At 37.1% G+C, this 18255-nt stretch overlaps 1 protein-coding gene and 1 long non-coding RNA gene across 27 annotated transcripts in view; one reads left to right on the top strand and one right to left on the bottom strand.

Moving 5' to 3' along the window:
• ap3b2 (adaptor related protein complex 3 subunit beta 2) overlaps window positions 1–18255 on the top strand; it is a 73004-nt gene that overhangs the window by 50844 nt on the left and 3905 nt on the right. For 11 of the 26 annotated variants that reach the window (XR_015525920.1, XR_015525919.1, XR_015525918.1 and 8 more), the window contains exons 18-26: window positions 2926–3040; window positions 5428–5626; window positions 5747–5915; window positions 7435–7522; window positions 7596–7705; window positions 7848–8076; window positions 10164–10248; window positions 11114–11211; window positions 15308–15446. Coding sequence is in view for 14 of the 26 variants with exons in the window: in XM_087311392.1 (XP_087167518.1) it covers window positions 2926–3040; window positions 5428–5626; window positions 5747–5915; window positions 7435–7522; window positions 7596–7705; window positions 7848–8076; window positions 10164–10248; window positions 11114–11211; window positions 15308–15446 (1232 nt within the window). In the remaining 12 variants the exon portion in view is untranslated. Of the gene's footprint in view, window positions 1–190; window positions 251–2349; window positions 2389–2925; window positions 3041–5427; window positions 5627–5746; window positions 5916–7434; window positions 7523–7595; window positions 7706–7847; window positions 8077–10163; window positions 10249–11113; window positions 11212–12215; window positions 12231–15307; window positions 15447–18255 lie in introns of all 26 variants that reach the window. The other 15 variants (XR_015525913.1, XR_015525912.1, XR_015525911.1 and 12 more) reach the window with 5 other exon arrangements.
• LOC147837651 (uncharacterized) lies at window positions 13667–15048 on the bottom strand. Its single transcript, XR_015526141.1, has 3 exons — window positions 14906–15048; window positions 14019–14736; window positions 13667–13944 (listed from the first exon to the last, which is right to left on the bottom strand). It is a non-coding gene; the product is annotated as an uncharacterized LOC147837651 (long non-coding RNA).

The following is an 18255-nucleotide window of genomic DNA, read 5'->3' as shown; positions in this document are numbered from 1 at the left end:
GCATGAGGTCTGCACCGCACACTGATCGGTCAGGGTCTTGAAAATCCAGCTCAGGTTTTTGTCTGCATAATCCTGTTTGTTCTTTCATCACGCACTCATCATTCCCAGCAGATTTCTATGCGTTTTATCCCCCTCCGGCATTCATCCGCATCTCTGTCTGTTTATGTTTCCCATCCACCATATTATCCAGCAAGAGGAGGTGGTAGACACCAGTGAGGGCCGAATCGGTCTTTTGGGAGACTGGAGAGAGGTGCACACAAGAGTGCAGTGGCTTCTCTCTCTTTCCACCTTACTTTACTAAAAGTGTGCGTGTGTTTTGCGTGTGTCACTCTGAAATCTGCTGACCTCATTTCCTGCCATGCAAGCCATCAGAAACCGTCATATTAATGTTGCACTTCCATTACTGTGACACCAAATGCTCAGCAAAGCATCACTCGTAATGCTGATTTGTTATTGACATATTGAGTACATGATTAGAGAACTCTAAACGAAGGGGTGAACTCACTAAACGGACACTTTTGCGTACTTTTTTTTCGTATACACCTGCGTATACATTGCCTGTAAGAATTTATCTATGACTGGAGGCGCTAAACAGCATTGTTGATATATTTGTGAGCCTTAGTTGAATGAATAAAGCAATATAATTTAGACTATCTGCGAGCGTCTTAGTAAAATACGGCAAATCTGCCACATTCATAGTACCCAAAAATTGTTGTGAATTGTATTGAATTTGTGGACTTACTTTCGCTGAAACACGAATTACGTAATTTGCATGTTGAAATGATTACTGAAGCAACTCGAATGTAAATTGATGTTTAGTGAGATCCCCTCTGAAGTTCACACCAGGAACGATACCTGTAATAATAACTATAATAGCATCCACGCTAGCGATAACACAGTTTATTCTGAGCAAAAATCTGAGCAGTTTAATTTCGTCAACTGCTTTAAATGCTTGAGCATTTTAATAGGGAGTGGACTGGGATTTTGTTTTTACATTTCTACGCAGTATCATTGATCTGTGTCGTTTTTGTTATAATAGTTATAGTTGTAGCTTTGTTATAGTATTTTTAGTATACTAAATAGTGTTATAGTTGTGGTGTGCTAATAGAATTAAGGTCTGTTCATACCAGGACCACTAAATTTATTGATATATACAATTTACAAAGCATAAAGCGTATATAGTATTCATCCATTCATTTTCCTTCTGCTTAGTCCTTTATTTATCAGGGGTCGCCCCAGCGGAATGAACCGCAAACTATTTCTGCATATGTTTTACGCAGCGTATGTTTTACGCAATAGTATATATTGTTATTATATAATAAATAGTATGCTTTTTTAGTAACTAGCAGGAAAAAAACACAACATTATCATTATTTTGTCACTGTTGATAAATATGTTAGCATCCACGCTAGCAATGACATTCTGCCTGTTATTATAAGTGTCCAAGCTATCTTATGGCAATTCGTAACTTTTTGATTTAGTGGCTAATTCGTATGAATTTGTATGATTTTATTACTACATTTTACTACGGTTTGCTTATCATCCAATGAAACTTGGCTTAATTTCTACAAGTTCAGTCAATTGACGATTTTAAAAGGGGGCGTGGCATCAAACCCCACCCCTTTTATTGTCGTATACTAGTTTACTAGTTTACTAGTGTAGTATACTAGTTTAGTCAATTTATGACAATAAAAGGGGCGGGGTTTGATGCGACGCCCCCTTATATATATATATATATATATATATATATATATATATATATATATATATATATATAGTATTCATCCATTTATTTTCCTTCAGCTTAGTCCCTTATTTTTGAGGGGTTGCTACAGCGGAATGAACCGCCAAATATTTCTGCATATGTCTTTAGAATATATATACTTATTATACAGTATATAGTATGCTTTTTTAGTTACTAACAGGGAAAAAATGCAACTTTATCATTATTCTGTCTATAGTTGATAAGTTAGGATTCATGCTAGCAATGACATTCTGCCTGTTATTAGAAGTGTCCATTGCAGTTCTGTTGTTCGCAGCTTTAAATGCTCAAGCTCTTTAAGGTAGGATGAATTCTGATTGGCTGAAAATATTTTCTTAAATTTGAGTTAAAGATATCGTCCTTGGTGCGAACCGGTCTTAAACTTTCCATTGCTTCACCTGAAGCTGTTAGCCAATCGTGGACGTAATACACATGCTAATTTGTTGACAAGTGCAACCTGAATCCTTGTGTGTACTTTTTAAAATCTTTTTTCTGTTCTGTTCTGTTCTGTTTCTTTTCTTTCCTCTTCTTCTGGCCATCTCACAGCATCATTCTTGCGTTTCTTTTTATTCTTTCCTGTTTGCCAGGTTATTAGGCTGCTCGAAAGAGTCACCACTTTAACCAGCGTGAGTCTGTCAGTCACCCTTAGCGTCAGACCCAAAGAGCTTTTGCCACCAGCCTAGCGTAGCATCTGTACTGTGCTAGTCAGCCTTTCCCTTTCCTCAGCCCTTGCTCTTTGATTAAAGACAAGAATCCTGAAATAAAAAGGCACCTCAGAAATAGTCTACAGCGCTGATGCTAATTGCTAATCGCTAATTCATTCTCCAAACATGCATTTTTTTACTTCAAAGGAAAGTTGATCTTGCGTAATTCAGTCCTGGAGGTCTTTTTGGGGGTCTTTTTTTAAGGATGTGATTTCTTTAATTTAAACGTCTCAGCATTCACAAGGAAAATGAAAGTGGCCATGAATGCACAAACCTTCCCTGCTGTAGTAACCAAACGCTGAGCGAGTCTCAACAACAGTAATTATATTAGTGTATAAACGAAGACGCTTGCTTCTTGTAAAGAGGCATTCATGGCCGTTATATGAACCTCTTTCTCTCTGATTAGGTTGTCCATGCGTATTTGAGCTCATGTTGATGGTGTTTTGCCACTTTTTGTAGATTCCAGAGTGGAGCAAATGCACAAGCCGGAAGGATCGTAAGGAGAAGAAAGTGGAGAAGCCATTTTACTCAGACTCTGAAGGAGAATCTGGCCCGACGGAATCAGCAGATAGTGGTAATCATTTAATAATTCTATTTAGTGACCTATCATGCAAAAATCACTTTTATAAGGGGTTAAAGCACAGTTGTGTGCCCACAGTGTGTGAATATAGCCACCTCTAATGGTAAAGATTAATTTACTTTTTATAATCACACCTAATAAAAACAGCTGCAGAAACACTTTGATTGGCATTCTCCCATTGTACGTGTCATCAGAGGGGGAAAGCTCCACCCATTAGTAATGATCTCTTGCTCATTAGCATAGACAGACCTGAGTGAGAAGCAGCCATCCGTCATTAGAGTTTTCAAACCATACCTGCTGAAGATAATGTCAGCGACTAAGAGGCATTATAAATGTGCAGTTTTAGAGTGTACTTACACTAGGCTATATGAATCGTGCCCGGGCGTGTTTGATCTCCAAGTGTTATTGTTATATGCCTGTTATTAAAATTATGTTTCAAAATAATTAAAAAATCATAGAATTGCTAATTATTTTGACTTCAACTGTATAATATTAGATGAGATATAACTTAAATAAGTTTCAGTCACTAATCATAATAATTCATTCATTCATTTTCCTTCGGCTTTATCCCTTTATGAATCAGGGGTCACCATAGCGGAATGAACCGGCAACTTATTCAGCATGTGCTTTACACAGTGGATGCCCTTCCAGCTGCATCCAAGTACTTACTTTCCCAGAAATATTTTGATTTTATGACAATTTTTTTCTAACCCTAAACGGTGTGATTTATATACTTATTTTTTTTTTTTTTTTGGGCCAACCCCACCACTAAGCAGTGTAATTAATAAAAAAAAAATTCCTAACCCTAAGCAGGGTTATTTATTTATTTATTTGTTTGTTTATTTGATTATTTATTTTTTATTGCTAACCCTATAAAGTGTGATTTGTTTATTTGTCTATTTATTTATTGCTAACCCTAAGCAGTGTGATTTATTTATTTGTTTATTTATTTATTTATTTATTTATTTGTTGCTAACCCTAAACATTGTGATTTATTTATTTATTTATTTATTTATTTATTTATTTATTTATTTATTTATTCATTTATTGCTAACCCTAAGCAGTGTGTTATTTATTTACGGGTTTTTATTTATTTATTTTTGGCGGTAACACTTTACAATAAGGTTCCTTAGTTAATGCATTTACTAACATGAACTAATCATGAACAACACATGTACAGCATTTATTAATCATAATTGAACATTTACTAATGCATTATTAACATCCAAGTCCATGCTTGTTAACATTAGTTAATGCACCATGAGTTAACATGAACAATTAACTACTGTATTTTCATTAACTAACGTTAACTAAAAAGAACAAATACTGTAGTACATGTATTGTTCATTGTTTGTTCATGTTAGTAAATGCATTAATTAACATTAACTAATGAACCTTATTGTAAAGTGTGACCTTTTTGGCTAACCCTTGCCCTAAGCAGTGTTATTTATTTATTTATTTATTTATTTATTTATTTATTTATTTATTTATTGCTATCCCTAAGCAGTGTGATTTATTTATTTATTTATTTATTGCTAATTCTAAACAGTGTGATTTATTTATTTATTGCTAACCCTAACCAGCATGTTATTTATTTAGTTATTATTATTATTTTTATTTTTTTTGGCTAACCCTACCCCTAAGTAGTGTTATTTATTTATTTATTTATAACCCTAAGCAGTGTTATTTTTTTTTTTATTTATTGTTTTATTTATTTATTCATTTATTTATTTATTTATGGCGACGCAGTGGTAGTGCTGGTGCCTCACAGCAAGTGGGTCGCTGGTTCGAGCCTCGGCTCAGTTGGCATTTCTGTGTGGAGTTTGCATGTTCTCCCTGCGTTCGCGTGGGTTTCCCCTGGGTGCTCTGGTTTCCCTCAAAGTCCAAAGACATGTGGTACAGGTAAATTGTAAACTGTATGAGTGTATGTGTGTGCGAATTAATGTGTGTGTGGATGTTTCCCAGACATGGGTTGTGGCTGGAAGGGCATCCACTGCGTAAAAATGTGCTGGATAAGTTGGCGGTTCATTCCGCTGTGGCGACCCTGGATTAATAAAGGGACTAAGTTGACAAGAAAATGAATGAATATATTATTTATTTATTTTTAACCCTAAACATCGTGATATTATTTATTTATTTATTTATTTATTTATTTATTTAATAATTTATTGATTGATTGCTAACCCTAACCCTGTGCAGTGTGATTGATTGATTGATTGATTGATTGATTGATTGATTGATTGATTGATTGATTGATTGATTGATTGATTGATTGATTGATTGATTGATTGATTGATTGATTGATTGACAACCCTACCCCTAAGCAGTGTGATCTATTTATTTATTTATTCATTTATTTTTTGCTTGTTCACTCACTGCAGAATCAGATTCAGGCAGCGGGTCAGAAAGCGCCAGCGGCAGTGAAGAAAGCAGATCCGCCAGATCCGGTTCAGAGAGCGAAGACAGCGGAGAAGAGAGCGAATCTGAGGAGGAAGAGGAAGACGAAGAGGATCAGAAGAAAAAGAAGAAAAGATTGGAAAAGACCAAAGCTAGGAAGGCGGTGGAGGAGAGTGCAGAAAGGTACAACATCCACAAACTTACACCAGCCAATGTTTACTTTATTGTTGTTTTTACATAGACTGTGTTTCCATCAGATCCTTTCTTCATTCATCATGATGTTCTTCTTCATTATCTGTACAGTGAGCAGAGCAGTGGTGCCGAGGACAGGAAACGAAGCAGGAAGATGGTGAAGAATCAGAAAAGTGTGTCAGAATCAGACAGCGAATCAGAGAGCAGCGAGTCGGAGGAGGAGTCAGACGAAGAGTCAGAGGAGGAGTCTGAGTCAGACACTGACATCAGAAAGAAGAAGGTTTGACCAGTTTAGAAAAGAACACTAGCCTACTAATGAGAATCGATAGTATAGAACACTATGTATAATACTGAATAGAGTACTAGCCTACTAGCTAGAACCGGGAGTATAGAATACTATGTAGAATACTGAAGAGAATACTAGCCTACTATCTAGAATCGGAAGTAAAAAGCAGACATTTAGACAGTCCTCATGAGTAGTGAGTATTACACTGTTAAAAGCTGACTTGTTTACATGTAATTTGTGGGTGTGTGTAAACGTAACATTCTGTAGGGCATCTAGTTATTGTCCAGCAGGCACACAACGTCATAAGACATTATTATTAGGTTAGATTTAGGTTGTGATGTCAGGTGACAAAAATTCAGTGTCTACCCAGCGTCTAAGGACAACTTTATTTTTATGTCCAGTAATGATGTCGATGTTTGGTTGATTTTAGGTTGTGTTAGAAAGTGACCAAAATCCAACGTCGAGTCAACATCTTAAACTAACTTCTTATTGACATCAATACTGACATTTATTCATCAGTTATGGCAATCAAAATCCAACGTCTGATAGACGTCATAGTAGTAACATCCACACAACGCCAAGCTGTAACATCATTACGCCCCATTCACACAGGGTGTCAGAGTCAACACTTCCCATTCACTTTGAATGGGTGACGTCAGGCGTTGTCAAACTGCATTGTGGATCCATCAGTGGCGCTGCTTGCTGAAAAAGTTGGGAATTTCTTAACTTTTCAAGTGGCAACGAAATCGTCAGCCAATCAGGTCGCTTTATGCAAATACACCAGCTCAGACAGTAGCCGATTAAAGACATCATTTCATTGGCTGACGCTGCTATGACGATAGCGTCCAACTTCAGACACGCCCTCTGTCAAGAGTTTACGCTGAAGCACCGTATGTGAATCGGGCGTTAGACGTTGATATTTGGTTGGACGTTGGATATTGACGTCGGCCTAACGTCTAGTTCTGACGTCAACTCGATTTTCATTCCCAAACAAAATGCAGCGTCCCCATGTGACGTCATGTTGACATCTTGTGCCTGCTCAGTGATAAGGGCCATTTCCATTCATCTTACAGTAAACACCTGTCATCTTCTCATCAGTGACATGCATCAAAACACTCTCTGGGTCAATGCGTGTAGATTTTGTACATCCTCTTGGACACTTTTAATGCTTCCAAACAGTTTGCTGCAATTATAAAGCTCCCATGTCTTGAGGTAGAGTATTATAATGCGATTTACCTTCTGTGTGCGATTTGATTGGACAGGAGTTACAGGACTGATTTTTCTAATCCCCATAGACAAGAAAAAATATAGTAGTGACTGCAGTTTGAAGGAAAGTAGTGGAGTAAAAGTACCGATACTGCACTAAACATGCACACAAGGGAAAGTAAAAGTACACATTTTTAAAACTACTCCGTAAATTAGAATTCCTGGGAAAAACTACTCAATTACAGTAATTTAAGCATTTATAATTAGTTATTTTACACCACTGATTAAATGTTCTTGTTTCCTTCAGGCACCCGTATCAAAACCACCTCCCAAACCATCCAAAAAAGAGAGCAAGAAGGAGACTAAAGAAATGTCTTTGCTGGATCTGGATGACTGTGAGTAAAACCACTGTACAAGACCTGAGACTCTAATGGCTGAATATAAACATGTATCATCTGTGTTTCTCAGTTGAACCGGCTCCAGCATCGGCTCCGGTGACTCCAGTTAACTTCCTTTCCAGTAGTCTGGTGTCTGATCTGGAGGGTTTGTCACTGACCGACACTATTCTGGCCCCTACAGTGAGTCCTGCATGCGCCAAAATACAAATACATCTACATTGAGTCATCCATTCCCCAATAAATAAACACAGGGGGGCTAATAATTCAGGAGGGCTAATAATTCTGACTGTATTATCCATATGAATTTACTATTTTCATGCAGACTATCGCACCATCCGGTTCAATAAAGATGTATGAGCTCCTGCACCGTATAACGGGCGAGGGTCTGGCGGTGGAGTACTGCTTCAGCAGGCAGCCCTTCAGTCCAGACCCCAACATGGTGGCCGTGCAGATCCAGTTCACCAACAACACCAACGCAGAGACCAAAAACCTGCACATCGAGGAGCCGCGGCTGCAGTCCGGCATGAGGATTCGAGAGTTCTCTGAGATAGGTCTGCAAATAGCCTCAGTATGAGCTCAAACCTCCACACAATAGCAACATATTAATAACAGAATCCAGTCAACTGTGCTGGAGCCACTAGCAAATTCATGTTAGCTGCATCTGTTAGCAACATTATCCCTGCTAGAAACATGCTAGCAACATACTAATTCATGTTAGTTGCTTCTGTTAGCAATATTATCCATGCTAAAAACATGCTAGCCACATACTAATTCATGTTAGTTGCTTCTGTTAGCAATATTATCCATGCTAAAAACATGCTAGCCACATACTAATTCATGTTAGTTGCTTCTGTTAGCAATATTGTCGATGCTAGAATTCATGTTAGCAAATTCATGTTAACTGCATCTGTTAGCAACATTATCCCTGCTAGAAACATGCTAGCAACATACTAATTCATGTTAGTTGCTTCTGTTAGCAATATTGTCGATGCTAGAATTCATGTTAGCAAATTCATGTTAGCTGCATCTGTTAGCAACATTATCCCGGCTAGAAACATGCTAGCAACATACTAATTCATGTTAGTTGCTTCTGTTAGCAATATTATTCATGCTAGAAACATGCTAGCAACATACTAATTCATGTTAGTTGCTTCTGTTAGCAATATTGTCGATGCCAGAATTCATGTTAGCAAATTCATGTTAGTTGCTTCCTTTGGCAACATTATTCATGCTAGAAACATGTTAACGACATGCTAATTCATGTTAGTTGCATTTGTTAGCAAGATTATCTATGCTAAAAACAAACTAGTGACATACTAATTCATGTTAGTTGCTTCTCTTAGCAATATTGTCCATGCTAGAAACATGCTAGCAACATACTAATTCAGGTTAGGAAATTTGTTTTAGTTGCATCCTTTAGCAACATTATCCATGCTAAACACATGCTAACTCAACATACTAATTCATGTTAGCAAATTCATGTAGTTGCTTACTTTAGCAACATTATTCGTGCTAGAAACCGGTTAGCGACATGCTAACTCATGTTAGTTGCATCTGTTAGCAAGATTATCCATGCTAGAAACATGGTAGCGACATACTAATTCATGTTAGTTGCATCTGTTAGCAAGATTATCCATGCTAGAAACATGGTAGCGACATACTAATTCATGTTAGTTGCATCTGTTAGCAAGATTATCCATGCTAGAAACATGGCAGCGAAATACTAATTCATGTTAGCAAATTCATTTTAGTTGCGTCCTTTAGCAACATTATCCATGCTAGAAACATGCTAGCGACAAACCAATTCATGGTAGCTAATGTATGTTAGTTGCATCTGTTAGCAACATTATCCATGTTAGAAACATGCTAGCAACATACTAATTCACGTTAGCAAATTCATGTTAGTTGCTTCCTTTGGCAACATTATTCATGCTAGAAACATATTAGCGACATGCTAATTGATGTGTGTTGCATCTTTTAGCAACTTTATCAATGCTAGAAACATGCTAGCAACATACTGTAATTCACGTTAGCTGCATATGTTAGCAAGATTATCCATGCTAGAAACATGCTAGCGACATACTAATTCATGTTAGTTGCATCTGTTTGCAAGATTATCCATGCTATAAACATGCTAGCAACATACTAATTCATGTCAGCAAATTCATGTTAGTTGCTTCCTTTGGCAACATTATTCATGCTAGAAACATGTTAGTGGCATGCTAATTGATGTTAGTTGCATCTGTTAGCAACATTATCAATGCTAGAAACATGCTAGCGACATACTTATTCATGTTAGTTGCATCTGTTAGCAAGATTATCTATGCTATAAACATTCTAGCAACATACTAATTTGTGTTAGTTGCTTCTGTTAGCAACATTATCCATGCTAAAAACATGCTAGCAACAAACTAATTCAAGTTAGCTAATTCATCTTAGTTGCATTCGTTAGCAACTTTATCCATGCAAGAGACAGGCTAGCAACATACTGTACTAAATAATGGTAGCGAATCGTGAATTCCTGTTAGCATCGTTACCATCATGTTATTTCAGATTAACAGTAGGTTAACCTTGGGCACTGTCTGTGTAGGCGCTTTTCTGTGACTTTATTTTTGTACCGTCTGCATTGTTCTTTCAGAGGTGTTAGCGGCGAATGAATCGGTTACCGTGGTGATGGGAATAGATTTCTGTGATTCTACGCAAGCAGCAAACTTCCAGCTGTGGTGAGTGTGTAAAGGCAGCTGAATTACACACTTCTGCTTCCTCACATGCACCTACAGTATGATGATGTGTACCGACAGTGAGAATAACTGAGGTTTCCTGAATGTTCTTCACTTCTAAACAACTAAAGCACATATGATATCTAAAATGTTTGTTTTTTAAGTAAATAGATGTTTTACATTTTTATTTAGATATACATGCAAAATTAATATGCAATATATAATTGATGGAATACATAATTAAAATATTTGACTGAAAAATATTCACCTATTTATTAGGTACACCTTACTAGTATCATTTTTGGACCTCTACCATCTGACCCTTATATATATAAGCGTGTGTGTAAGCATTTTATTTTTAGTTAATAAAATATTTATAATAAATAGGTACAATATAAATCACAAATTATAAATATAGTTAATATATATATATATATATAGTATGTAAAGCTTCTTTCTTCACACAGTTATATATTATAATAATATTATGTATTATATATATATATATATATATATATATATATATATATATATATATATATATATATATATATATATATATATATATATATATATATATTAAATAATTCATTAATATTTATATTTAATAAATACATATTTAAAAAATAAAAATATGTTGTGGAGTGAAATGTATCAATATAGTAAAAACATACTGCACACATTATACACATTGTACAAATAATTCATATGCATTTATATGTATTTCTGTGTATATATTTTAATATTTCAACATATATAATAAATGCATAATTGATTAAAACATTCCAAATAAAGCACAAACAAGAGACCAACTCCACATGACTGTAGTCTTAAATAAATATATCTGTTTTTCAAATTTGTGTTTCAGTACTCACACGCGCAAGTTCTACGTTTCAATCCAGCCACCCGTCGGGGAGCTCATGACTCCAGCGTTTCTGACGGAAAACGACTTTAAGAAGGAGCAAGGTTAGTGAACACCAGCCTTATTTTATCGCTGACAGGCGCCCTATTTCTCATTACCATTAACACATCGCTCATGTTTCTCAAAGAAGTTCTGCGCCTTATTATTCATCAAATATGGCCTCATTTTTAGGTCTTATGGGATTTATCAAGCCCCAATCCAAATTTTCACAGTTCTTTTGTGCTCTAAAACCACATAGTTGTGTAGCCAGAATATTCCCTCCTGATACCTTGAGCCTATATATTGTGTTCTGTTAGCATTAGCTCATTAGCTTGAAATATTCATGTGCCAGACAAATCTAGCACACTCCGTAGTGCAAATAGTTAGCGATTTGGAATTAGCTCATTAGCTTGAAGTACATTTATATCCGCTATTGCATAAAGGCTAATATCTTTGTAAAGATATTGCCTACTTTCCGCCTAAGCTGGTTGGCTGGTTTTAGCTGGTTGACCAGCCTGGTTTTAGAAGGGTGTTGGCCATTTCCAGGCTGGTTTCCAGCCATTTCCAGCCTGGTCTTAGCTGGTCAGGCTGGAAAATGACCTGCTAAAACCAACTAAAACCAGCTTAACCAGCCTGGATTAAGATGGACACAGCTGGTTTTAGCTGGGCTCCCAGCCTGGTTGGGCTGGTCAGGCTGCTTTTAGCTGGTCATCTCCCAGCCTGACCAGCTAAGACCAGGCTGGAAATAGTTGGAAACCAGCCTGGAAATGGCCAAACCCCCTCTAAAACCAGGCTGGCCAGCTAGCTAAAATCAGCCTACCAGCCTTTTTTCAGCAAGGTTAAGTAATTCGCTAGAAGGAGTATCCATGTATTAAAAGTCTAGCGCACTTCATAGTGCAAATAGTGTGCGATTTGTAATTTAGTGTTGGTTAGTTAGCATATTGCTAACAGTTTACTATAAACATGTGTCTCAGTTTAACCTACAGTATGAATGTTTTTGTTGAAACAAATTAGTTTACCATCCTCATGTTTTCCTCTTTCGTGGGGTTACTTTGATGCTGTTCATTAGAGAATCTTTTAAATGGTAAGTTTGTTTCTGATGTAGACAAATTAGCATAGCACTTAGTCGCACACCCCTTAGCCCCTGATTTTATTTACACAAACGCACACAACCAGCTAACACTGAACGTTCTCTGAACAGGTTCTCACACAAATATAACTAAGAGCTGTCTGCTCTTAATTAATGTCCTCAAAACAGTTACATAAAAGTGTTGTTTACATACAGCGAGGAAAATCAGTATTGGACATGTCATGTTTTTTCCTGGGAATGATGTTTCTAAAGGAGCTGTTGAAGCAGATTTTGGTAAAAACCCAAACTATACAAACATAAAAATAAAACAAAACTAAGAAATCTGAAAAATCAGTTGTGTGTAATAACAGTGACAAAAGGAGAAAGTGCTGAACTACTAAAATGTATTAAATACTTTTTACCTCAGTCATTTCACTTTATTACACATAACTTCATTTGTAAACTAATTAGATTAGGATTTTTTTTTGCAAAAATGGATTTCTTTGGTTGTTTCCAACATCCAGGGAAAATATCAAGTCAATAGCACCTTTAGAATTATGTTTTCGGGGACTTCTGGTTCAAGCAATGTAGAGAATGGTCGTGTGTGTTTGAGCCTCCCAACATTTTTACCTGAAATATCAGTTATTTTTCTCATAATATATTAGGTTGAAACTGGTGACTTTAAAACAGTTGGAAATGCAAAACGCTGAGTTCCAAAATGAAAACTGACCAAGATCCAAAGAAAACATCGATAAGAAGCAAGGTAGCTAAAATGGTGATGGGCGAAGATGGAGGAACTTTCTTTGAATAAACTGACAACGGAGTTGAAAAAAAAACAGACGATATAAATGCTTTAATCAAATCTTCCCTTGCACCAATTCAACTTTCTATTAAATTGTTTCAAGAAACTGTTGACATGCTTGGAAAACGCCTCACTACTGTAGAAACAACAGCCGGGGAAAACTTTGAGGCTCTCAATAGAGCAGAGGTGGACATTGCTTCACTGAAAGCATCGTGCAAAGCTCTATTATTATGACTTGGAAAATCACTTATGCAGCGCAAGGCTCTGGATTATAAATGTTCCTAAAGATAGTGAAGAGAAACAGACATGGTCAAGTTTACTTAAAAAAAAATGTTTTCTGAGTGACATGTTCAATACTTATTTTCCCCGCTGTATTATTCACAATTATTAAGTTGGAAATGCTACATAATTTCAAAAGGTTATAGCTTCTTTCAGAAGGTTCAGAAAACATTCAAAAGTGATGTTCCAAATGTTCTAAAAGAATCCTTTTTGGAATGTCTTCCAACTGATAAAATGGAACATTCCCTTAAAGGGACGGTTCACCAAAAAATGTAAATTCTTGCATTTATTTACTCTCAAGCTGTTCCAAACCAAAGAGTTTCTGTTTTCTGTCAAGCACAAATGAAGATGTTTTAAAATATTTTGTCTAACCCGATTACTTCCATAGTACATACTATGGAAGTCGATAGGGAAAATTTACTATGGAGGTCAATGGGGAAAACACTACGTAAGGGAATGGGAAAAACATACTATGGAAATGAATGTGAAAAACTACTATGGAAGACTATGTGAAAAAAATACTATGGAATTCAATAAGAAAAACATTCTATGGAAGTCAATGAGGAAAAAATTCTTAGGAAGACTGAAAAAAAATACTATTGAAATCAATGGGAAAAAATACAATGGAAGTTAAAGGAAAAATATACTCTGGAAGTCAATGAGAAAAAAAATACTATAAAAGACTGTGAAATAAATACTATGGAAGTCAATAGGAAAAATACTATATCAATGGAAAATACTATAGAAGTCAATGAGAAAACATAATATGGAGGTAAATGAGAAAAAATACTTTAGAAGTAAAAGAAAAAAAATACGATGGAAGTCAATGAGGAAAAAATACTATTAAAGTCAATGGGGAAAATACTATGGAAGTCAATGGGGAAAATACTATGGAAGTCAATGAGGAAAATATTATAGAACCAATGGAAAAATACTCTGGAAGTCATTGAGAAAAATATAATATATAAGTCAATGGGGAAAAACTAATATGGAAGTCAATGGGAAAAATATACTATGGAAGTCAATGGATCACCATCAACTATCTGGCTGCCAAAGCATCTTCATTTGTGTTTGATTGAAGTCAGAAACTCCTGAAACACCTCCAGGTTTAGTAAATGATGACATTATTAATATTTGGATGAGCTATCTCTCTTACACATGTATTACAAAGCAAAACATTTGGACATTTGGGACGTTTATGTAACTTAATGGGAATGTTAGCAGAATTGTTTTTACATTTTTGTTAGCTGCACACCCCCTCCGTCTGCCTCCCTCCCTTTCACCACAGTCTCCAGTTATTGCCTTGGCGACTGTTACCATGACTATGCATTTCTTCACAGCATGTCAAGGTAACAGTATGCGCATCTGAGCTTCAGAAACACTGAATATGTCTGATCGGCCCTGAAAGATCACGACTCTCCGGCACGCTCAACACGAGCACTGACGCGGAAGCTTAGTATTTACTGCATTCAAATTATTTTTGCAGACAGCGGCTCTGTAAATACACCTCGACCCGAATTATGCACTGACTTTAGCATGCGGCTTAGCTAACAATGCTATTTGTTTAATTACATAGAATTATTTCACACTCTAATACCTGCAGTGCTGCTTCAAACCTGACAAAAATATTATTTGCTGCCCACCTTTTACAGACTTTAAGAGATAGTTCACCCAAAAATAAAAATTCAGTCACCATTTACTCACTTTCAGAACTTTCTGTTGAACACTAAAGAAGATATTTTGAAGAATGCTAAAAAAAAAACCTGTAACCATTGACCTCCATTGAATTTTTTTATTATGGAAGTCAATGGTTACCAGTTTCCACAATATGTTTTTTGTGTTCAACAGAAGAACAAAACTCAAAAATGTTTGAAACCACATGAGGGTAGAGTAAATAGTGAGTCAGTTTTCATTTTGGGGTGATCTGTCCCTTTAAGATCAAAACTGCATCCTTGATTGTTGGCCAGACAGTTTGATGAAACCTTAATCTGCCCTCTGTCTCCTTTCACAGGCAAACTAATGGGAATGAATGAGATCTCGGAGAAGTTAACACTGGGAGACAAGTGTGTGAACGAACACGTCATCGTTGAGAGAGTCACAGCCACTGCCAACTTAAGCAGAGTTCCCTGCGGTTCAGATAAAGAGTGCAGGTAACAAGCGCACACATCAGGACAACGACCCCGTCCCAAATGGAGTCTTAATGTAAATGATGCATTAACTGGCATGTGTTCGACTGCTGTTAGCAAGCGTAATTTGAAACCAAAATATGACAAATTGGACGCCTGATATTCTTTTAGATGGAGTACACACAGGCCCGGATTGGTCAGTCGGAAGGACCGGAAGAGTTCCTAGTGGGCCGGTCCGTTTTTTGGCCGCGAGGGCCGGTGTTAATAGCTACTTGCACTTTCAGCAATCAAACTTTTTTTTCATTTATTTATTTATTAGACCATAGCCTCAATTTTTTATTCATTATATTGCCGCAGCTCTGATCTTATTTATTGTCTCGCAACCCCATGAGCAAAATGCAGCCTGCAGGGTAATGATGATGTAATTATTTTGGCCATACTAGTATAACAGTGCTATTGTGGTCCAGTGGTCAGCACGTTGTGTTATGATGTTGTCAATCTGTGTTCGATCCTCACCTGAGTAACTCGTTTTTTGTTTTTTGTTTTTAAGACATATAAAACTGTAAGGTTGTTGACCATTTGAAGTTCTAAAGCAACTGTGAACTGAGGTGGGCTGGTCTAATGCTTGAAACTCCAGGGCTGAAAAGGAGTCCCACTCCGGCCCTGAGTACACACCCTAAAGTGCTATTTGGAAAAGGGTCTCCAAAGGCTGTTCACACCAAATATGATAATCGATGATAATAATAAAGATGTAGTTTGTAAATAATTAAAAACATATATATGAATAACAGAGTCCCTTCCAGAGGAGAAAGTCAGAACTTGTAATATGTAGCCCCCGATTCTAAAAAACAAAAGTCAAAATTTGTAGATTTAAACTTGTTTTTTTATTATTATAGAAGTCAAAAACGTAAGATGTATTCTCAGAGTTATAAACAGAAATGTTAAAATGACAAGATGTAAACTCAGAATTATTATTAAAGACAAAATTGCAATATAGTAGGGATGGCTGACGCTGATGTTTAGACACAGTTTCACACTTAGCTGAGTTCACACTTAGCTGATGATTGATAATAAAGCTTGTTTGGCGTGCTGTCCTGGGAGAGAGCCCTGAGCTTATAAGATCCTCAAGCCCTCAAGGGGTTCAAGGCGAAGATATTGAGATGAGACAAGTCTGGTTATTTATAGTGAGTTAAGGATCGTCTGATAGGATAATTAGTCATTAGCTAAAGTTGAAACAGCTGTGAACAATCATAAGCACGTGATCCTCTCAAAATTTGTTTATAAATAAACTTCACGTCGAGATCCTGAGGGCAGATGTTTCTTTCTTGAGGACAGTGTTTCAAAACACCTAAGTAACTTGACTAAAGCGATTCAACGTGCTAATCGTTTGCAATTTGTCACATAGCCTATAGACAGTATAGACATACCCTATAGGCATAGCGTATATGGACAGTGCACCGCATATAGTGCAACTGCGGTGCGGGTGTCCTTAGTTTTAATCTAAGGCTCCATTTACACAAATGCGTTTTAGTTTGAAAAAGAGTTGACCGGTCGGCAGTGACAAAAAGATTGGGGACCACTGCTTTATGTGATATGCAAGGCTGAAAATGGTGTGGACTCCTTCTGCACCTTTTCTGAGTTGACCAACTCCTTCAGGAGCTGCGCCTGGATGATGGCCGCTACTAGAGCAAGCTCCTCATTGCTTAACATGAGGCAAAATTTTAAAAGTTCAGATTTTCAAGCGATTGGTGTGAATCTCGTGTTAAACGACCCAAACGCTCAATTTACGCCATTTCATTAACTCAGATTGCTTCATTTGCACGAACCGCACCGCAGGATGCGTATCGTGTCTTTTCATATACTTAACATGTAAATCACTTGCACTTAAAGGCTGATTTATACTTCTGCGTCAAACGCATACGTATGCTATGTCGCAGCCTACGGGTTGAAGCATAGCCCTACGTCGTGGCCGTCGGCGTCGCTGCACCTTTCGCTGCACGTCAGCACGTGCACCTCTCAAAAAATGTAACTACACATCGTAACGAAGCGTAGTGCAAGCTCTGTGATTGGTCGGCTTGGTAGCGCTGACGAGTCAAGGCGGGACCGAGAGTCGCGCGAGCGACGCGAGCCCAATGGAGTGATTGTTTACAAGTGTGGAGTCCCATGAAGGAGCTCCGGATGGAAAGTTTTGTTTTGTGTTTACCTCATAGTTAAAGTTGTTGCACGTCCGCCGGTTCCTGCCTCAAAATGAGCGAGTTTGAGCCACTTGTACATCCCGGAAGTGTTCAGAAAAAACAAAAAACCAGTGAAGAAACTCGACAAAGAGGAACATTTACACCTCACTGCCAACTAGCATTTCGGAAGTGTTAATGCAGACCAACAGAGACAGCGTGCAGAAGTATAAATGTACAGCTACGCGCGTTGCATGCGCCGTGGGTTACGCCGGTCACTTAAAGCAGAAGTATACACCAGGCTTAACGCTTCATCCGTGTCTGGTGTGAACGCACCGTCAGCATCCCAAGATCAACAAGCTAAATTACGAGATGTAAATACTGTATCTGTTCTGCTTTAAAGCGCTTAATCTTTGAAACAATCATACTGCAGCGTGCTCATAATGAACAGAAGGTTATCATCCATTACAATAGAGACTACTAGAGTTGTTATGTATGCACCCGAACTACTTCCAGTATGATATATCACAGAAATCTGCCTCAGTTTTGTACATCTGCACATGCATTATGTTGGTTTGAGGTAAATGATCTTTTTAACTATGTAAATTTTAATAAGCCAAACTCTTTCGTTCTTCGCTTTCTTCACCTGTGTTTTTCTGGCC

This window comes from Danio rerio, chromosome 25 (genome assembly GCF_052040795.2).
Source record: "Danio rerio strain M-AB ecotype USA chromosome 25, GRCz13ab, whole genome shotgun sequence".
NCBI lineage: Eukaryota > Metazoa > Chordata > Actinopteri > Cypriniformes > Danionidae > Danio > Danio rerio.
Note: the sequence above shows the minus strand (reverse complement) of the source record. Positions and strands in the feature narration are given on the sequence as shown.